General features: G+C 52.3%; 1 protein-coding gene across 3 annotated transcripts in view; it reads right to left on the minus strand.

Moving 5' to 3' along the window:
- Nucleotides 1-636: 636 nt before the first annotated feature.
- MTCL2 (microtubule crosslinking factor 2) overlaps nucleotides 637-21,702 on the minus strand; it is a 74,966-nt gene continuing 53,900 nt past the window's right edge. Inside the window, exons 9-15 of one of the 3 annotated variants that reach the window (XM_022592477.3) lie at nucleotides 21,253-21,357; nucleotides 20,098-20,265; nucleotides 18,305-18,526; nucleotides 16,608-16,679; nucleotides 15,568-15,638; nucleotides 12,664-14,014; nucleotides 637-8,853 (exon numbers count right to left, since the gene is read on the minus strand). In XM_022592477.3, coding sequence (XP_022448185.1) covers nucleotides 8,701-8,853; nucleotides 12,664-14,014; nucleotides 15,568-15,638; nucleotides 16,608-16,679; nucleotides 18,305-18,526; nucleotides 20,098-20,265; nucleotides 21,253-21,357 — 2,142 coding nt within the window. In that variant the 3' untranslated portion in view covers nucleotides 637-8,700. Of the gene's footprint in view, nucleotides 8,854-11,068; nucleotides 12,561-12,663; nucleotides 14,015-15,567; nucleotides 15,639-16,607; nucleotides 16,680-18,274; nucleotides 18,527-20,097; nucleotides 20,266-21,252; nucleotides 21,358-21,702 lie in introns of those variants that run through there. The other 2 variants (XM_022592476.3, XM_022592478.3) reach the window with 2 other exon arrangements.

Raw genomic sequence — 21,702 nt, forward strand, 5'->3', positions numbered from 1 at the left:
GCCAGGCATATGAGTGAGCCACCTTGTGGATCTTCCAGCCCCAATCACACCTTCACATGATTGCAGCCTGATTGACACTTGACTGCACCCTCAGGAGACCCTGAGTCAGAACTACTCAGCTCCCGAATTCCTGACCCACAGCATCTGTGATATAATAAACGTTTGGGGATAATTAATTCTACTGTAATAGATAATTAATCCATGTCCTTTTTTATGATAAATTTTTGAAAGCCTTTTGTAGAAAGTTTCAATTCCTTTTTTTTTTGGCCACACTGTGAGGTTTGCAGGATCCTAGTTCCCTGACCAGGGATTCAAACCCATGCCCCCTGCAGTGGATGTGCGGAGTCCTAACCAATGGAGCTCCAGGGAATTCCCTCAATTCCATTTTCGATGACTCTGCATTTATTTCTCAGTGGTCATACCACCCTTCATGGGAGACTCTGAGGTGTCAGCAGTCAGTAGCCAGGAACCCCTGGTGGCTCCTCCCAAGTGACCCCCAAACCAGCCAGCTGGCTGTGGCATTTCCCAGGGCTCCTTCCTTCCCAGGCAACTGGGTGTGGGGTAGAGTCAAGTTTCAAATCTGCTGAGCACCCCACCCACCCAAAATGAGAAATCAGAGAAGAGGCCAAGTCCATGGAAACTGTTCATATGACATACTTTATTTCCAATCTACAACCATTAAAAACGCTTTGTAAGTTTACACTGTACAGTTATTCTCATGTCTGAAATAAGACACGGGGGCAAGGAGAGCTGGCGGATTGGACCATGGTTGTCCTAGCACCCAATCCATCCTGGGAAAGAGCCTTCTGAAGACAGGAGTGGGGAGGAGAAACAGCGGACAGGAGAGGTGGACAGTTTGGCCCAAGGATGCCCTTAGTCCCTTCCCTCCCAAAGGCCTTTCCCTGGGGAACCCTTAGGGCCCACAGCTGCAGGGTCCACACCAGGAAACCAGGATGGTCAGGAAGGGGGCTTCACAGTATTGGTGGGGTTTGGGGAGGGGGGCCAGGAGGAGGAGGAGGGACAGCTTCTGGCTCTCTTCCCCAGCCGCTGGGGGTTGGAGCTGTTTTTTGGCCTTGTCTACAAGGTATCCCTAGAGGTGAGAGGTGAGAGGAGAAGGAGCTGGCTGGGGATTTAGGCGTCTTCCTTTGAGGAGTTGTTTCTTTCCATTTGAAGAGAGGCCATAAGCCTATGGTGAGGTTTCCAAGGGATAAACGGTCTCAGGGTCTTTTGTCTCCCGCCCCCCCACCCACCCCAGGACGCCCACCTGCTGCCCAGCTGGCACAACCCTACACAATCTCTTGTAAAACCCAGACAAGTAGGAGAAGTGGGTAGGACTGGAACCAAGCCGGGGCAGGGAAAGGAAAAACGAACGTATGCCTTCTGCCAGCCCTCCAGTTTCCAGGAAGAGGAGAACATAGTTTTGTTTTGCTTTGGGTAGGGGCAGGGAGGGTTCGCAGTCTCTCAGGAGTCCAGATGAGGTTGGTGTTTCCTGTTCCTGGTCAGGGCCAGCCTCAGTCCCTCACCAGGCCACACTATTTGCTGGTCTAGATCAGCAGGTGGCAAACTCCTGTGTATATCAGAATCACCTGGAGGGCTTGTTAAACCCCAGCTTGCTGGCCACCCCCGCCCCCACCCAAGGTTCTGTTCCATAGGTCTTGAGTGGGCCCAATACTTTGCATGTCTATCAAGTGCCCAGGTGTTGCTCCCGCTTCTTTGAGAACCTCCAGGCAACATCCTCAGCAACCTGGTGCCCCAAGACAGTGCCCGGGAGCTGGGCCACAGCTGGCAAGGCCCTGCCTTAGAGGCACCAAGATATCTGGGAAGCTGCTGGGCACAGACTTGTGGTGAGCCCCCCGTGCGGAGAAGTAAACTAAGGCACAGAGATCAGCGGCGGAGCTGAGAGAGGAGCCAGGATACCAGGGCCCAGTGGAGAGGATGGTGATGCAGGACTCCAAAACATGAGGGGTGCTCTGGGGCCCTAAGGACCATCCTCGTGCTTATCATAAAATCATACAACCAGCCAAACACAGAGAAGTTAAGACATCTCCTGGGCCAGGTCTCCAGACTCCTGGCTGAGGTTCTTTTTCATGGGAGCAGGTTGAGTGGTATCAGAATGGAGAGTGACAAGGTGGCCAGGCCCTGACGACTTCGGCCCTTCAAGGATGCTTAGGGGAAACCAAAGCTCCTTTCCTTAGACCCTGGGGTCCAGGGGGCTGGTGAAGGGCAGGAAGGGAGTGGAGTAGGGCTGATGGGATACACAAGGTAGGGTCCAAGAAGAGTGCAGGAGGGGCGGGGAAGAGCCCTGGGCAGGCGACTCAGGCCCAGCATCATGTCACCAGTCCCCTTCCGTTCTTGGGTCTGTGGACTTTGCAAACCGCAAACACTGTTGGGAGGGGTAAGGGGTAGTGCCAGGGTGGGCTACAGGTTCTGCCAGGGTGGGCTACAGGTTCTGCCAAGGGCAAGCTGTTCCAGAGGCCGTGAGGCCCAGGGGAGAGTGGAGAGTATGGGGGATGTCAAATGGACAGACAGATGGACGGATGGCCAGGGAGAGAAGAACCCAAGCTAGGCTGTACCTACTTTCCAAACAAGGCCATGTGGGACTGGGCAGGACAGAGGAAGCCAAAATGGGGGATCCAAGTTCCCCCCAATTCCCAGTGGAGAGTGTTGGGGTCTTGCCAGGCGGCTGTGGACAGAAGAAAATGGGGCTCAAGGGTGGGATGGGGGGATGTCTTTCTGGGCTTGGGGGTGGTGGTCACTGAGGCCAAGCCCAGCCTGAGGCATTGGGGAAAGGTTCCCCCTTTGGTGTGAGTAAACACAAAATAAAACAGAACCCAGGGAATACAACCAGATCTGAAAGCAAACCTCCGGAGTTGGGAGACCACAGACATGGGAGGATGGGAATGTGAGGCTGAGGGCACAGGGAGGGGGGTGCTGAGGTTACAGGGAAATCCACGGGAGACGAGTGGAGCCAGGGAGGCCGTTCTGGGAGGGCTGAGGCATGGGTGCTACAAGGAAGCCTGAGGCTCAGAAGAGGAAAACCTGGCCATGGGTCAGGGCCACTCAGTCTGCTGGTGGGAATCAGCTGGAGAAGAGGAGGCAGGATGAGGGGAAGATTCGGAGGAAGATATTAAAGGAGAGGATGGGTGGGCAGTGGGGAGCGAACGTACAGCCCAGAGAGAGGAAGGGGTTCGACCAAGACCACGGAATGGTAGGTGGGGGGTGTCTCACCACTGGGGATGCAGAACCTGATGGGAGTCAGGAAGCCTGGGTTCTGGTCCTGATTCTGCCTTTAACCTGCTGTCTGACCTTGGGTGAGCCACTCTGTCCCTTCTCTGGGCCTGATTCCTCATCCGAAAAAGTGAGGGGGTTCGACACAAAAGGACAAACACTGTATGTATGATTCCACTTATATGAGTTGCTTAGACGAGGCAAATTCACAGAGACAGAAAGTAGAACAGAGGTTACAGGGGCTGGGGGAGAGGGATGGGGCGTTATTGTTTAGTGGGTATAGAGTTTCAGTGTGGGACGATAAAAAGCGCTGGAAGTGGAGAGTGGTAATGGTTGTATCAACACAACACTGTGAACGTATTTAAAGCCACTTAGAAATGGCTATGTCTTATGTACGTTTTGCCACAATTTTAAAAAAAGCGAGGGGGTAGGTCCAGTTTATTTTTCTTTCTATTCACTAAGACTAGTGAGGGGTGTATCACCCCTGGGGCCAGGGCACCAGGAGGCTGGCGTGGGGACAATGAGTGTGGTCGGACCACTCCCCATGGGTGTAGAACCTTATGCTTTCCCAGGCAGGTTCACAGGTACAGTACTGTATTTGGTCCTCAGCACAGCCATGCAAGGACATTCTCCCACTTTGCAGCTGGAAGAACTGAGGTACAGACTAGCCACATGCTCCGGGGCCAAGGCCATTCAAGTTGGTGGCCGTTTATTATTATTTTAAAAATAGTGACCTGGAAACCATCCTTGCATCTTAGGTTCACACTGCAACTGGCTTAGTGGACTTTGAAGGAAGGACACATGCTCGAAATTAGCAGCAGAAGAGTTTGTCTCCTGGGGCAACTATGGTTACATCCCATGACTGGATGATGACATGCTTCCCTTTTTACCGTGATGTGCTTCCCTTTTTACTGTGGCTGCCAGGAAACTCAAGAGTAAAATTTAATTGCAGGATTATGGGAATCATGTCAGATAGATTTGGGGAATGATAATTCCTCTTGCTTTTTGACTTTCTTTGTACTTTTTTTTTTTTGGCTGCGCCGTGAGGCATTCGGGATCTTAGTTCCCCTACCAGGGATCGAACCCGTAACCTCTTCCGTGGAAGCACAGAGTCTTAACCACTGAACCGCCAAGGAAGTTCCTGACTTGCTTTTTTTCTGTTGTCTTACTGATCCTTATGACTAAGACTGTAAATTGCCTCCAGTGATTTTTGGAAATTCTCAGCATAATTAACCCAAATCAGAGCTGGCTTGAGGACCAGGCCCCCTAATTACCAGCTCAGTGCTCTTTTTAAGATATAACATCATGGTTATCTGGTTAAAAAAAGATGGCCTAACGGTCAGGGCTGTGAACATCAATGGTGTAGCCACTGGTACTCAGGATCTCCCTGGGAATTTGTTAGATACGCAGATTCCTAGCCCAGAGGCTGAGGCAGGTCCCAGGAAGCTGCATTTTGGACATGCCTAAGAGGATTCTGATGCAGGGGGTCCGCACACCACCCTCTGGGACACACGGGTCCAGTGATTCAGAGTGGACTGGTTTTATGTCTGGGTTGGGCAGTGGCATATTCTCGGTGTCCTATACCCACACAAAGCCTCCAGTGGGGCAGCGGGTTGACACAGCAAGCAGGACAGTGTTGGGCTGGGGGATCCAGTGAACCCAGGTTCTAGTCTAAACTTGATGACTTCCCAGTTAGGTGACTCAGGGAGGAGACCTGCACTTCAGTTTCGTCATCTGTAAAATGGGAGCACTAACCCCTATCCTGCCAAGGTTGCCTCCCAGAGTTGGCCCTTAGAAGTCTGAAGGAGATGTGGCATGGGGAAGCAATTTCTAAATAGCAATGTGCTCTGGGGGGGGTGTACGGGGTGGGGGGGAGGTGATGCTGGTGGGGCTGGAAGGCTGGCAAAGCTGGGGTGGGGAGGACATTCTAGATGGGAGAGGAGAGGGAGGAAGGGCCTGGCAGTTGGATGGGCAAGAGGAGAACAGGCCGGGTGACGAAACCATGAAAGGTGCATGGGGGCAGGCACGAGGGAGCCATGTGGCAATTAGGGTGTAAGAGGGTCCAGTCTTGGGTCCTCAACTTTGTCACCTGGGAGAGCAGCTGGTAGAGGAGCGTCCCTGGGGGGACCAAGGGGAGGGGCCATTTTGAGTAAGACCTCTTAGAGGAGTTTTTACAATTGGTCAGCCTTTGGTGGGGAAAGAATTAGCGGGGGGGACGGTGGGGGGAAGGGCTGCCAGGGTGACGGGGACTTGGATACTGATGCTTTGTGCATGCAGGATCTAGGGACCACTGATGTGCCAAAGTGGTTTGACTTTCATTTCAAATACAGACATCATTGCCCCCAGGAGGGTTTAATTTGGCTCTGGGAAGAGGTCAGACATAAGAAACACAAGATCGTCCAGTCTGGGGTCAACCATGCCAACTGGTCTCCCATTTCCCCTCAACCAACTGGTGCCAACACAATGGATCCAAACCCAGGGGTCTGTAGGGAATTAGGACCCCAGGGTTCCTTGGGACTTTGGCTGCAGAGAATAGAGATGGGGAAAGGAAAAAGAAGGCTAGAGGAGGAGGAGGAAGAGAAGGAAGAAGAAGCTGCTAGGAGTGAAAAGGTAAGGGGCAGCAGGAAGGGGAAGAAAGGGGGAAAGGGCAGTGTTCCTTCCTGGGACCCAGTGCTCCAGGGGAGTCCCCACAGAGGGCCAGGCAGTTTTCTGCTTTGGGAATGTTACCAAGACTTAAAAAGGCATTTGAAGAAACAAACTTAGAAATTACATTCCAAAAGAGTAGAGAGTTTTTACAAACCAACCCCCCACCCCAAAAAAGAAAACACAACCGTTACTAATTAAAATGCTAAAAATCAAACCAAATCAATATTTACACATAACATTTTCAACCCCATCAAGCCCCTCATCCAGAGGCTTCTGTAGGAACAGTGATGAGTGACCTTGCACAGTGGCATGCAGGAAGCAGAAACTGGGACTTTATTGAAAACCAAGCTCTGGGGTCTCGGACACTGGCTGAGGTCTGGGTGGCCATGCTCTAAGACAATGAGAATGCAAGGACAATCTTGGATGAGAACGACGGTAAGGCTGAGCGGTCCGCAGGGTTCAGGTCTCACGAGGATATCTCCCCAAGGCTAGAAGCACAGCCTCCCTGGCCCTCTGCAGCTCTGGGAAGTGCCAGAGGCCTCTGGTGGCTTGTGGCCTTGTGTGAATCCCCTCACTTGGAGAGAACCTCGGAGGGGCCCCCTGACCTCTTGGGTGGGAGCAGTGGCTTCCTAGAGGGGATTGGCCCATGGCTCCATCAGCCTGCCTGCTCTGCCCACACAGGTCACTATGGCATGAGGAAGTGGCTGCTTGCACCAACGTAACCCCAAGTTCTACCGATAGGGAATGGTGATGAAGGAATTTGGGTAACTGGTCCAGGTGCCTCAGAAAGGGCAAGACCAACAGCTGGTAGGTGGGAGCGCAGAGGCATCTCCTGAGTCCTGGGGGCAAATTAGCCACGCTGCTGGCTTTTTGTCTTCCTAATGGCAAATTCCCAGATAAGCCACTCTATCCTGGTGCTTCCACTCTGAGCCCCCAGCCCGTTACAGGCAGATGTGTGTAAACAAAACGGGTTCACTGGCACCAAGGGGGGAGGCCATCTGAGTATCCCTCCCCCATCACCACACTGCAATGAGCCACGGTGCAATCCATCCGATGGCTCAGGCAGCTCACATGGGACATGGGGAAGGGTGGGCAGTGGAGCTGGGGCTGGGAGGCGAGCCGGGAGAGCCCATAAGGCTAAGGAGAGAGGCTGGTGAAAAAGCTGGCAGGGTGGTGAGAACTGAGGCAGGCTGGCAGACACTCTCAGATCGATGTGCAAAGCTGCAATAAACAACATTCTTGAAGTTCAGTCCTGTTTTCCTGTGAGTTCTCACTTGGGGAACTTGGAGAGATCTCCATGCTCTTGATAAAGCCTTAGTAATCCGTGTTTGACTCATCGAAACAAAAAAGGTTTCAGAGGGAGGGAGGAAAATGAGAAAAAATGGAAAATGTTTGGGAAGCGGTCCAGCCCTCCACCCTGTCTGTGAGCATTTACAGACTCACGTCTGGGGGTTGGGCAAGTACCGGGTGTTGAGTGTAAAGTGGTGCTCTGAGGCCAAAGGGTCAGCAGTTTTGGGGGAGCAGGCTGCAGGGCTCCAGCTTTGCTAGGGAGCCCTCCAAAGCTGACCTGGAGACCAGAGCTCGGCTGCTGAGTTGCCTCATCCACACAGGGGACCCTGCGCCTGTCCATCGTGTTAAAGCCTTGCATTGTCCCAGTGGCGAGAGTACATGTATCAACCTCCAATAAATTACCTTAGGGGCTTTGGGGTAAGTTAAATTATTAAAATAAAGTAAAACCACCTTAAATATTTATAGTAAGAAAAATTCAAATAAACAACCGAGGCAAGAAATATGTTTCCAGGCCCCAGTCTATTGCCATGTCCTGGGGCACTGGCCTCTCGGAATGCTCCTTGGCCTGACCTGGCCATCTGGGAGTCTCTTACTGGGAACGTCTTTGCCCTCCACCAGCTGCAGGATGTAATCACAGTGGAGATGCGGTGCCCCTCCAGGGTGCCAGGGAAAGAGACCCCAGCGATCAAGGCAGTGGGCAATTAGGCATTTATTTATCTGTGCACCAGGTCTTGAGATGGACTTTACCTATTTCTGTCCTCAAGGAGTCTCCTGGGAAGGTTGGGGCCCCCCAAGTCACCTTGGCAAGAAAGGCAGTTCCAGTGGCTCTCCAGCCCTGAGCCCCTCGTCTTCTAGTCCTTGTTGCATCCAAGCTACGGGCAGGGAGATCCAGGGCTCCAGGATTCCAAGCAGATACTTGACCCTGGTTACCGCCCTATCATATCCCCTAGAGCCATAGCAATCCAGAGCAGCAGGGCTGGGAGGAGGAGGCGGTGGAGGGAAGAAATGGACGGGGTGATGCCCATTTCAGCTCCGCCAAAAACCCCAAGTTGAGCCCTAGAGCAAAGCCTGTTCTTCTCATTGGTGTTTCCTCCCCATGAAGAGGGATGCGGTTGGCAGGGAATGTCTCTGTGAGCCCTTTTCCCTGAGGGGCATGGCCGGAAGTGTATCCTTTCCTTGGCTCTTATGAGAAGTGGGTGTGGCTAGAGCCAGGCAAGGCTCTCCCTTATGACCCAGGGATCAGCTCCCAACGGATCAGCTCCTAAGGGATCTTTCTGGAGCTGCTTCTGAAGCCCAGCTTTGGTCTTTCTCCCACTCGCTGCCTTCCCCTGGGAAGTCAGAGATCGCCACCCAGCAGTCAGCAGGAGGCCCCGCTTTACCTGGATGGGAAAGCTCTTCTGCGGCGGTGGTGCAGCTGCTGTCCCTCCTGGGCGAGAGATGCAGGGGGCGCTGGCCCCTCACCTCGTCTCCTCTCCGCGGGTTCCCTTTGGCTGTCCAGGGACTGGGCTGGTTGAGGTGGGGAGCTCGGCTGCTCTGTCACTCACTGGGGGGGGCTGCCCTCTCCTCCCCACCCCAGGCGCACTCCGAAGGGTGCAGCCTGCACTTGGAAGGAGAGTGGCGGACGGCAGAGCGGGATGGCCGGGCGAAGCAGGAGGCGAGAGACTGGGTGCTACAGTCACACACGGCATCCTGGGAGGAGGGAGGAAGAAGTCGGGAGGAGCCAGGAGGCGCTGCCCACCCAGGGACTGGGTGGCCAGGCAAGGAATCTGGACTCAGCTGTGCCCAGGGACCAGTTCCCAGGGGCTGTAGCCCCTCTCTGGACCAATTTTTAAAAATTATTTTCTCCCATTAGAGCAGTAATGAATGCTCATAAAGAACCTTCCAGAAGGTAATAAATTCTGGAATATACAGAGAAGAAAGTAGACATTGTCCATGAAAGATAAATTCTCTAAACATTGCACACACATGCATTTACCCAAATGATTTCAACCCCTACAGCTTATTTTGTAATTGCAAAACATGAACACTTTTTTGTCATGTATGTCCAGATCTCCTTCTTTTTAATGGCCACATACTATTCCACTGCATGGAAGTAGCTTGATTTATTTATCCAATGCATTTTTTATGTGGATATTAGGTAGTTTCTAATTTTTTTTTACTATTACCAACACACAGGGATAATGGTTAAAAGTGCTGCTGTACATTATTTACAATTGCCAAAACCTAAGTGTCCATCAACAGATGAATGGATAAAGAAGATGTGGCACATATCTACAGTAGAATACTACTCAGCTATAAAAAAAGAATGAGATTCTGCCATTTGCAGTAACATGGATAGACTTGGAGGGCATCATGCTGGGTGAAATAAGTTAGATAGAGAAAGACAAATACTGTAGGATATCATTTGTATGTGGAATCTAAAAATTACAACCAACTCGTGAATATAACAAAAAAGAAGCAGACCCACGTATATAGAGAACAAGCTAGTGGTTACCAGTGGGGAGAGGGAAGCGGGGAGGGGCAATATAGAGGTAGGGGATTAAGAGGTACAAACTATCAGGTATAAAATAAGCTATTGTACAAGGATATGTTTTACAGCACAGGGAATATAGCCAATACTTTATAGTAACCATAAATGGACTATATCCTTTAAAAATTATGAAACACTATATTACACACTTGTAACTTATATAATATTGTACAGCAACTATACTTCGAAAAAAAAAAGTGCCGCTGTAAAACTCAATTGCTTGGTTCAAATCCCAGCCCAACTGTCTACCAGCTGTGTGAACTTGGATAAGTTATTTAACCTCTTTGAGCCTTGATTTTTCCTGCTCTAAGATGAGGGATGTGATACCTTTGTCAAAGTTGTTGTGAGGGTCACATAAGGTACATGTGAAGCATTTGATAGCGCCTATTAAGTATTCAATAAATCTTAGCAATTTTTATTAATAATGCAATACACTTCTTTACACACGTATCCACCTCTGTGAATATTTCCATAGGCTACGTTCCTAGGAGAACTATTGGGTCAACAGGTAATAAGCACATTTTACATACTGAAAAACATCTGGATCAACTGTGAAACCAACATTCAAAATACAGCCAGCTTCGTACCTCTGTTTCTTTATGTAGGTGTGGTTATGTGGGTGTGATGACTAATTTCATGTGTCAGCTTGACTGGGCCACAGGTCCAGATATTTGGTCAAATATTATCCTGGGTGCCTCTGCAAGGATGCTTTTGGAAGACAGTAACATTTAAACCAGTAGGTTGAGTAAAGCAGATGGCCCTCTCCAATGCGGGTGGGCCTCATCCAGTCAATGCACAGAATAGACCACAAAGGCTGACTCACCCTGAGTAAGAAAGAATTCTTCCTTCCTGATGACCTTTAGATCGGAACTACATCAGCTACATACGCTGTACTGGAGCTATACCATTGGCTCTTCTGCTTCTCAGACTTTTGGACTCAGGAACTAAACCATTGGCTTTCCTGGGTCTTCAGCTTGCAATATAATAAATCTCTCTCTCTCTCTCTCTCTCTCTCTCTCTCTCTCTCTCTTCTCTCTCTCTCTCTCTTCCCTCTCTCTCTCTCTCTCTCCTCTCTCTCTCTCTCTCTCTCTCCTCTCTCTCTCTCTCTCTCTCTCTCCTCTCTCTCTCTCTCTTCTCTCTCTCTTCCCTCTCTCTCTCTCTCCTCTCTCTCTCTCTCTCTCTTCTCTCTTTCTCTTTCTCTCTCTCTCTCTCTTCTCTCTCTCTCTCTCTCCTCTCTCTCTCCTCTCTCTCTCTCTCTCTCTCCTCTCTCTCTCTCTCTCCTCTCTCTCTCTCTCTCTTCTCTCTCTCTCTCTCTCTTCTCTCTCTCTCTCTCTCTCTCTCTCTCTCTCTCTCTCTCTCTCTCTCTCTCTTCTCTCTCTCTCTCTCTCCTCTCTCTCTCTTCTCTCTCTCTCTCTCCACACAGACACACACACACACACACACAACCACAAAGCCTATTGGTTTTGTTTCTCTGGAGAACTCTAATACAATGGGTGTGTTCAGTTTGTGGGAATTCAATAAGCCATATTCTTACAATATGCTCAGTATGTATATTAACCTCAAAAAGGGTTTTCTTAAGTTAAAAAAAGAGGAATGAATATTTAAAAGGTTTTTTTTTTTTTTAAATGCAGCCAGAGAGTATAGGGAGGTAAGGCACTCACCATACACTCCTGGGGGTTCTAGAAATTAAACAAAGTCTTTGGAAAGACAATTTAGCAACACTTATCAAATACCTTTAACAATTTACAGTCTTTTATTCTGGAATCCCATTTCTGCAACTCAAATGTAAGGAAATAATCTGCAATACGGAAAAATGCTTTTGTGTCAAGATGTTCACCCACAGCCTTACGTATAATAGGGAAAAACTAGAAACCAGCTAAACATACAATACGTACAAATCACATGGGTCAATCCCAGCCCATGCCACCTCTCTGTGCCCCCACCTACAACCCTCCTTCACTCCGTGCACTGCAGACCATGATACCACCCCTGACCACAGCTGACTGGACCAAGGGGTTACACTGGACTCAAGTTACACTAGTCAGTTTCTTCCTGAAATGTGGAATGGGGACAGAGGGATTTGAGTCAGTCTCCCTTAGGTGCTGGAACTGGAAGATGTTATAAAAGCAGAGTAGGCAGAGCCCACCTGGACCATATTCAAATATAACAGAGACAGAGGGAGGAAGAGGACATCAGAGAAAATGAAGCTCAAGAGAGAGGAGAGGGAGACAGAGCAGCCACTGGGGCCTTTGGGTCCCTGCCCTCGGGTTCCATGAGATCCTCTGCAATTTCCCTTTCTGCAAAGCTAACTTACATGCGTCGTTTTACTAACATGCACATGATCCCTAACTAAATCTGAAACTGGTATCAGGAGTGGGGTGAGCAGTAAAACAGTCCCAGAGAAAATGGAAGCACTTAGGGATAGAGTCTTGGTGAGGGCAGTGGTGTGCTGGTACATGTTTAATGACTAGTTTCCCAGGAGTAAGAGGAGAAGCCCTGATTTGCAGCATTTCCAATTTTCACAGAGTAAATCCTCCCATGCAGCATTTCTAATTTTCAAGGAGTAAATCCTCCCCTGGTGGCCTATCTCAAGGTACTAAGGTGACATCACTAAACACAGAGATGTACACGATTGGCTCTCATGAACCAAAGCAGCTGGCTCCCGCACACCACTGGGTAGCAGGAGGGCAGTGAGCGGCAATGCCTCTTCCCTGGAGGGGGTGCTGGCAACCTCTGGGGTGTGGTGGCAAAGTAGGTGGGTATGCCACCATGCTCACCAGTCTCTTGTATTCAGACTGTGTGTCCATCAGGTCTGCTGTTCCAGGTCTGGGGCCTTCCAACCCCCATCCCAGAGCAGCATAAGGACCTTTTGAAATACACAAACCACATGCCTGAGTTTGAAAACCAAGAGTGGGACCTTATAAGCCAATCTCACCTCCCAAGAAAAAGGGCAGACCCCACCCACCTACCTCATTGGGAAGGACCGTGGCTCCATCTCCATCCCGAGGGACCCCATCCTTCCCCATCTGGGGGAGCATGGAAAGCCTGGCCTCCTCGCTGCCGCCTGACTTGGCTGCCTTCTTGTTCAGGATCCTGGCCATGCCCTCTGGCTGGTGGTAGCTGGCGGGGGAGATGGGCTCCAGCTTCTTGGCGCCCTCCTCCCCGGGTACGGATGTGGGGCTTGGCGCCCGGCCACACACGTTGCGGAAGAACTCCTGCACAATGCCATATTTGGGAGGCTCGGGCTTGGCCCGGGCCTCGGACACGCCCAGTTTCCAGACGGACTCGGTGCTCCCCGAGTGTTCCACCACGCTGAATAGGCTGGACAGCCCATCGTTGATGTTTCTCAGCACGGGGCTGTCCCGCGTGGTGGTGGAGCGGGCCCAGGCCGAGCCGTTCTGCTTGCCCTGGTGCAGGTTCCACAGGCTGCGGTCCTTGGCCCCGTCCAGCTTGGACACGGACCGCCTCTGGAGCTTGGGCGAGCCATACTTAGGCGAGCAGCACGGCCGCTCGATGCGCGAGTGCACCTTGTCCAGGGAGGAGGAGATCTGCTTGCTGCGCACGGACACCAGCGAGGAGCTGCGGGGCGACCAGCTCTTGCCGTGCAGGCTGCTGCGGGGCGGGTCGGTCTGCAGGCCCACGCTGACCGTGCGGATGGTCTGCGTGCCCACGCTGGCCAGGCCCACCGTCTGGCTGGACGTGCTCTTCACCTTCCGCTCCAGCGAGCCCGAGCGCATGGCCTGGCGCACGCAGTTGGTGATCTCCTTCATGTCGTCGCTCATGTTGCCCGACATCTCAAAGTCGTGCAGGGCCGCTGGGAAGCCGGGCCCGGCCGCCGAGGGGCCGCCCCCGGAGCCCCCATCCAGGCGCTGCCGGGAGAAGTTGCAGAGCCAGCGGCTGTAGGAGCTTTCTGCCAGCCCGTCCTCCTCGGCGGACTCTTTGGGCTTGGCTGTGGTGAAGAGGAAGCCCGGCTCGATGATGATCTTGCCCTCCCTGTCATGGACCACGGGGACGCCCAGGCGCCGGGCCACCGGGGGGCTGTAGTAGACGCGGATGCCCGTCTTGTCGGGAGCCGTGTAGCTGCGCTGCATCTGCCTCCCTGCCGGCTCCTGGCAGCCCAGGGCACCCAGGCGGTTGCAGTCACGTGGAGAGAGCCCTGGTTGTTCCGGCGCAGGCTTCTCCGGGTCCACTGGCTGGGGGCCCACAAAAGCAAAGGCAGGGCTGTTGGGCAGCTTCTTGCCCAGGGCGGCTTCCCCTGCGAGGTAGGGGGAACAGTCCAGCAGACTTTCAAACTCTGACATGGAGGAAACAGATTTGGTCCTGGGAAGCACAGAGGAGAAAGGGCAGAGTTAGTGGAAGATGCCTCATGTGGAGCAGGTACTCTGGTCTTCCTCCCTGGTCCGTGCACTTCGCGGGCAGGGGGCGGTGGGGCAGTGGGGAGACAGACCATGACGGTCCTGCTCTCCTCTTGTGGAAGACGCTGTAGGTGCCCTGCCCCTCATCCCCTCCACACTCACACCTACACACGCAGCACTGCATCTCTGAGCACCTGCCATTCTCCACTGGAGGGCTTTTTTCTGTCTGCAGGAGCACACTTGGCCTCCACCCACAGGAAGCTAGACATTCACATAGTTTATGGCCCTAGACACAGCCCTCAACAAACAATGAGTGGGGTTTGGTGGCTTGGTACCAGCCTCCCTGTCCCCCAGGTGGGAGAACTAATGTTCAGCTCTGGCTCCCAGAGATGCTGTGAAGCTGATCCAGTTGCCCACGTGTATCCTGGTTGATAACACCTCCTTTATGGTGCCTTCCCTACCCTGTCTCACTTCCAGGCTTTTCCTGGAATCCCCTCCCAAATATACCATTTGCACTTAAATCCTTGCCTCAACGTTTACTTTTGAGGGAACCCAATCTAGGACACATTTAATCTCCAGCCCAGACCTGGCACGTGCACTGCCTGATGACTGTAAGTGCCAGGCCTACGTGACAACAGTGCACACGTCAGACCATTCAGTCCTCCGACAACTCCAGGGGGCGGTTCCTGTTATCCCAGTAGGTAGAAATGGGAAGTATAGCCCAAGGGCACAGAGCTAGAAATGACAGTGCTGGAATTCAAATCCCACACTACGACTCCAGAGCCACCCTCCTATCCTGGGGCCCACCTGGCTTCACGCTACTCGCACGGCCCTGTTCTGTTACCCTGAATCTTTTCATAATGGTTTCCTAATGGTGGACACACGGTCCTGATAGCCCTAGGGGTTTTCCTGGCTATAGCACAGGGCTGGGCCCAGAGGATGCTGCTCACTAGTCCCAGGAATAGATGTCCAGCTGGACTCTCCCAACTCCAGAGACAGGAAGAACCCCAAGAGGAGCTAAACAGTTTCTTTCCCAGCTAGGATATTCTGGGGTCCCAGTTTTCCACACCCAGAATCAAAAGAAGCACAGGCTACAATTGCCATCACCCAAACCTTCCCGGCTCCTAAGTGGCTTGGGTTCCATAAAAACCATATCCCAGGGGACTTCCCTGGCGGTCCAGTGGTTAAGACTTCGCCTTCCAATGCAGGGGGTGCGGGTTCAATCCCTGGTGGAGGAGCTAAGATCCCACATGCCTCCGGGCCAAAAAACCAAAACATAAAACAGAAGCACTATTGTAACAAATTCAATAAAGACTAAAAAAATGGTCCACATCAAAAAAAAAAATCTTTAGAGACCATATCCCAGTGTTCTCCCAATTCAGCTGAGGTGCAGTGGTGGGTGCGCAGGGCAGAGGAAGAGAAGAGAGGCAAAGGGGCAGGGCAGCCTGCAGGGTGGGGCTGGGGGGCAGAGCAGGGGGAGGGGCTGCAGAGTGGAGCACGGGGAGGGGCTGCTAGCACCTCTTTAAGCCGGTTCCCCCAAGCTCAGCTTCAGAAACAGCCTCCTTGTTGTGGATCTTCTCACTGTGTGTCTGCCATAGAAGAGAGACAGGAAAGGGTCAGTCTGGCCACTAGCACACAGAGGGAAGGTAACAGGGGGTCTGGGTGGGAGCTGGCCCCGAGCCCCACGCATGAGTCTCCTATTGTAGAGCAGGAGTGATGTCAGCACTGATCTAGAATGCCCATTGGTCAGTTTCTGGCTACAGTGCACCTACCCCCTCTCCACACACACATAGGTATGTGATGCAGGCATGGCCAATCGGCGGTCCAAGAGGGAACCCAAGGAAAGAGACTCTATTTAGAACGTATTCTGAATGTAGTGGCAGCAACAAAGCACCCAGTAGTCGCTGCTCAGCTGAAGGTGAAAGCAGTGACCTGAGGTCCTGCTTGGGGTTTGCCCCACCCTGGTTCAGAGACCTGCACCAGTTTTCTGACCCTGCATCACCAGCCCTTTTGAGCCCCTAATGAAATCCTCTCCTGCTTCAGTTCCCCAGAATTGGCTTTTATTGCTTCCTCAGGCTATCATGAGCAAGGGCCCATATGTTCACTCTTTGGTTACTCAGTGTGTGGCTATATGGACAGTGCACCTGAGGCTTAGAAGCAAACTTCACTGATTGATCTCCACAACCAGGGCTGGGCTAAGGCAGAGAACGTGATTCTCATTTTACCAATGAGGCAACTGGGGCCCAGAGAGGGAGAGTGACTTGCCCAGGATCACACAGCTCTTTGGAGGCTCTGCTTTTGAGAAAGCCACAACTGAAACACAGAGAAACACCTAGCCTTTGTCCCAGGCATGGAAGGATGGAGCTAACAGGGGGCTCTTTACAGGTCTCAAGGCTGGAACCATGAAGTAGAGACCTCAGGATTGAGGAGCCCAAGGGGGTGAGGGTGTGTGACCTGTGGGACAGGATTAGCATCGTCCTTGTCACATTCCCCAAAAGTGAGAGACTTTCCAGTGTAGCCAGGAGCACAGCACATGGGCCGCCTGCCACCCCACTCACCTCTTTCCAGCTGTTGTCCTGCTTCTCCAGATCCGAGTGCTTCAGGACCCAAGGGTCAGCAGCCTTCTGCAGCTGGGCAAGAGTAAAGAAGACAGTCATGTGCAGGCAAAAATGGTGAGCAGGGCCCTATTTTGTGCAGGGCCATTCCCCAGGCTCCACTCTGCAGCCCAGATGACCCAGATCATGGACTCAGAGCCACCTTCCCAGTGGGCAGCAGCTCTGAACCAACGGAGTGGGTTTGACAAATGATCATGAAACCAACCACTTACAGGCATCTTTATAAGTGTCATTATATCAAGCACGGTAATAGTTGTTATTACCATGTTAATTCACGCTACAACGCCTGCAACAGCGACATCAGCAGCTGAGTGACGTCAAAGTGGTCTCTCCACCTAGGTATGCTAAGCGGCAATTAAACTGAATGAGCGTGGCCTCTGCATTCTGTCATGAACAGCTCTCTATGAGAGAGGCCAAGTGTGAATAATATGTATATTAGGATTCAATTAATGATTTAAAAAAATCTCTGAATGTAAATTTTTTTTTTTTTTTTTTTTTTGTGGTACACGGGCCTCTCACTGTTGTGGCCTCTCCCGTTGTGGAGCACAGGCTCCGGACACACGGGCTCAGTGGCCATGGCTCATGGGCCTAGCCGCTCGTGGCATGTGGGATCTTCCCAGACCGGGGCACGAACCCGTGTCCCCTGCATCGGCAGGCAGACTCTCAACCACTGCGCCACCAGGGAAGCCCCCCCCCCTTTTTTTTTAAAGGGCTTCAAATGCTTGGCTTTTATTTATTTTATTTATTTATTTATTTATTTTTGGCTGTGTTGGGTCTTCATTTCTGTGTGAGGGCTTTCTCTAGTTGTGGCAAGCGGGGGCCACTCTTCATCGCGGTGCGCAGGCCTCTCACTATCACGGTCTCTCTTGTTGCGGAGCACAGGCTCCAGACGCACAGGCTCAGCAGTTGTGGCTCACGGGCCTAGTTGCTCTGCGGCATGTGGGATCTTCCCAGACCAGGGCTCGAACCCGTGTCCCCTGCATTAGCAGGCAGATTCTCAACCACTGTGCCACCAGGGAAGCCCTGAATATAAATTTAAACAGCAAGAAAGGGAGGGAGTGGGTTGGAGTATGCTTTTGTAATATTTGAGTCTTATATAAAGATGAAGTCCTGACTTATACAATTGCAATAAAAAATAAACAAAGGAAAAAGTCACAGTGGAGCATAGCAGCTTGATAAGACAGGTGCATGTTAACTGTAGTGGGGTTGTAATGGTCAATGATTGTTTTTCCTATTTCCCCCTTTTGGTCAGAGGACTCTAAGTTTCATGGGAAACCTCTTGGTTCCGAGGTTTTGGCAGGTTCTAGGTGTGGACACATGACTAATACCTGGCACATCAGAGCCTTGTGGAAAAGGAAAACTCTCTTTCCATTGAAACTGCTAAGCTGTGAGGATATGACTAACAGAGGCCACATTTGAGAATGGCTTGCTTCAGAATAAAACACAGAGGAAAGCAAGCCTGTGAGACTGGCAGAGAGGAAGACCTGGTCACTACTGCAGTCTCTGAGTATACAGATCCATCTCTACCTGAAGGAGTCTTCCCCCTGGTCTGTGCCTATAGCAACTTCCCCCTTGTGGCTTAAGCCATCTTGGGCTGGGACAGACCTCACCTGGCTCAGGCGATTCTGCAGCTCCTTTACCTGCTGCTCCACCTGCTGCTTCTCACCCTGAAGCCGCTCCACCAGCTGCAGCTTCTCCTGGCCCCAGTTGTGCTCACTGATCTGCAGCTGCCGTGTCAGCTCCATGACTGCACTGTAGGACTCAGCCAGGAGGTGCTGCTGTTCCTCCCGTTCCCTCTGCAGGGCTGCCTTCCAGTCGGGCCCTATCCGATCTCCAGCCCCCTTCCCAGCCTTCAGCTCCATCTGCGGAAAGAAGAGCAACCTGGGTGGCTGGCAGTAGGAGGACCCTCCTCTCTGCCCTCCCTCGTCCCTCCCCAGGCACCAGCAGGGGGCAGGGGGAGGGTGCTCTCCTCAGAGGACCCCTCACCCAGGAACCTCCATTGACCTCCTCAGTTAGAACTAAACTTTTCTCACAGTCAAGGCTTGTGTGGCACAGCTTCTACACACCAAGCTCCGTGCTAAGGGCTTTTCAGGCATTATCTGTGCCCTCAAGAAAACTCAGCAAGATAACCACCATTGTCGATACTTTACAGAGGAGGAAGAGGTTCACAGAGGTTATTTGTCCCTGGTCACATAGCTACAGAATGGCAGAGGCTCCTAGTTACTGCTTCTCATGGTGTTTCATCAACACTTACCCATGTTTACCAGGGTTTACGGTTAGTGGGGGACATGCACAGTCACATAAAGAATGTGGGCAGGAATCACCTGAGCGTGATGGCTGTCTTGGCCCAAATCTTGGGGTGCAGGAGGGAAACGTGCAATCTATAGAATCAATGTATCCCACCCCCCCAAGCTGTGGTCAGATTCCCATGGCGGGAGGGACACCTGGAACGCCTGGGGTTGGGGGGGCAGTGGGAGCAGGGGACACTGTGGAAGGTGCAGGTGGAGCGGGAGCTGTGAGATCAGCAGGGAGGGTTGGGAGGAGAGAACGGTGGCACCAGGAAGCCAGAAGTCTGAGAACTGGGAAGAAGGTGGGATCACGGTCATGAGGAGCCAGGAGGGCAGAGGTTTGGGGAGTGAGGGTCAGGTCTGCCACTGACTAGCTGGGTGACCTTGGGAAAGAAGCTTAACTCCTCTGTGCCTGTTTTGTCACTTGCCCAACAAAGATAATCAGGGTACCCACCTCTGAGGGGCCCGTGATGCCTGGGAGGGCAGGCTGCAGCAGGGGCAGCGGGGAGGAAGCTGGGCCCCGCAGAGTTCTGGCGTGGGGTAGGGGTTGGGGTGGTGAGAGCATTCTTTCTGAGCGGGAGAAAGCCCATCCCCTCACTTCTCAGGCCAGAGTAGGGGGCAGCACCTTGCCTCCAGGCACACAGCAAAGACCAAATATCCAGGACTCCTGGTTAAGGCTCCTTTGATCATCTGAGTTGTAGGGAGGGGAGCCCCCCAGTTTGGGTGGAGGGAGCAAAACAGAGTCAGGTAGCAGGGGCTTAAGGGGATCCTTATGAGGACAGCAGGCAGCAGAAGTCTGGGTGTAAGGATGAAGGATGACACCAGGTGCAGACAGGCATTTAAGAGTTCCGGCCTCACCTGTGAGCTCATGGTGCGGCGGAGGCGCCTGTGATGTCCCCATGGCTCCTTTGCCAGTCCCTCACCTGCCTTCCCTAGCCCAGGGACCTTCAGTTCCCACTGTTTCTGGTACCCTAGCTGTGTGACTCTAGGCAAGTGTCTTGCCCTCTCTGGGCCACAAGGTAAGTGAAGGGGTTCCTATCCTTCTAGGAGCATGGCTTGGGCATCCTCCTCCCCAGTCTGATAGCTGAGGCCTTCGCAGAGAGGGGAACAAGAAGGGGGATGTCTCTGACAGGTGGGAGACTCACCAGGGCAGTATGGCTCTTGAGCTCTGCCCGCTCTGTCTCCCAGGTGGCCTTGGCCTTGGCAAACTGTTGCTGAAGCTCAGTCAGACCACGGCGTTCATCCCGAAGCAGCCAGCATAGCTCCTTCAGTGTCACCTTCATGTCGGCCAGTGTCTTGATGTACTCATTGGGCTGCAGATGGGGGCAAGGCCTGGGTCAGGAGCTTTCGGAGCGGCAAGGAGGAGAGGCTGGGCTGGGAACTCATCCAGAGTCCAGCCTGGGACTCTACCAGGCCTCAGGCAAGTCCCACGACCTCTTTGGGTCATCTCCCCGTAAAACAGGCATAACAAGCCCAGCCCAGGCCACCTCTTAGACTGACACATGACCCAGTCTCACAAAAACACAAAATTCTGTAGTTACAGCAATTATTCAACCTAAATCTGAGCTGGGCCCTGGCTTCTCTGAGGCTCTGCAGCATCTAGGCCTCCGTCTTTCTCCTTGCCCAAGATCTGCCTTCTCTGACCCACTGTAGGCCAGATGGGGAGTCTGAACCACAGAAGCTCCCTGACTGCATGACTTGGACCCAGTCTTCTCTCCTGGGCCCGTGACCTGTTTGCCACCTGTAACCCAGCTTACTGTGGGTGCCCCTGGGAGCCTGACCCTACTGCTCTATACTACCCCGTGGCTTGATTTGATGGTTCCTGATCCTAGGCCACAAGGCCCTTCTTCATACAACTCACTCAAGCCTGATGTCCTTACCCCCACTATGCACATCCCAAGCTGCAGCCAGACTCAGAATACCTTGCCACATCTCTGTATATACAGTTCTCTTGGTACCGAATGGCCTTTTCCCTATTCTCTATTAGGCAAGCTCCTATTCATCCTTCAAAACCCACCACCTATGACCCCTTCTCTGTAATACCATCCTCTATACTCCAAACAGAATTAACTGCTCTCTCACCTGAGACTCCACAGTCCATCATCTGACCCTCTGTCACTGCCCTGGGGTGACTTACATACCCCATAGCACTGAGCATCTGGGGCCAGTGACAAAGCAATAACCCTCTGCCGCTCCGTTGCCTGGTGTAGGACTGGGGTCAGAAAGCAGCAAGATGTGATCACTAAACAGACAAAGGAACAAATGGACAGGACAGGACTGGAAATGGGCTGAGAACGCACCGTGTTTTGGGTCCAGCTGTCCCCCGTGCAGGTCTTGTTATCAGAATGCTGGGCGTTTAATTCTTCTTCCTCCATTAGCAGGTACAGCTCCTTCATGCTATTTACCTGTTTTTTAAAAACCACACTCAATAGCGGGTAGGAGGGCATCATGCCTGGGGGTCTGACCCTCAGGGGGAGGGGATAGAGGCTAGTGGCCCAGATAGAAAGTGGGTTGCACAGCCAGGCAGGAATAAAGAAAAGGGGTTTATGGACCAAAAGTACCCCAGCTGGGCACTGATTTCCCAGATTTTAACTTTGAGCCCTGGGCACCGTCCAGGTCAAGGAGCACAGCTGGAGAGTCAGACCCTTCTACCCCCCACACCATCTCTTCTGCCCCAAGGACCATGAGGCATCCCTGAGAGCTACTTCGAAATAGCTATGCTGTCAAGGTAGGCACTGTGGTTGGAATAA

Source organism: Delphinapterus leucas, chromosome 15 (genome assembly GCF_059928025.1).
Source record: "Delphinapterus leucas isolate spDelLeu-1000000601 "Yukka" chromosome 15, BTC_Dleu_Yukka2, whole genome shotgun sequence".
Lineage (NCBI taxonomy): Eukaryota > Metazoa > Chordata > Mammalia > Artiodactyla > Monodontidae > Delphinapterus > Delphinapterus leucas.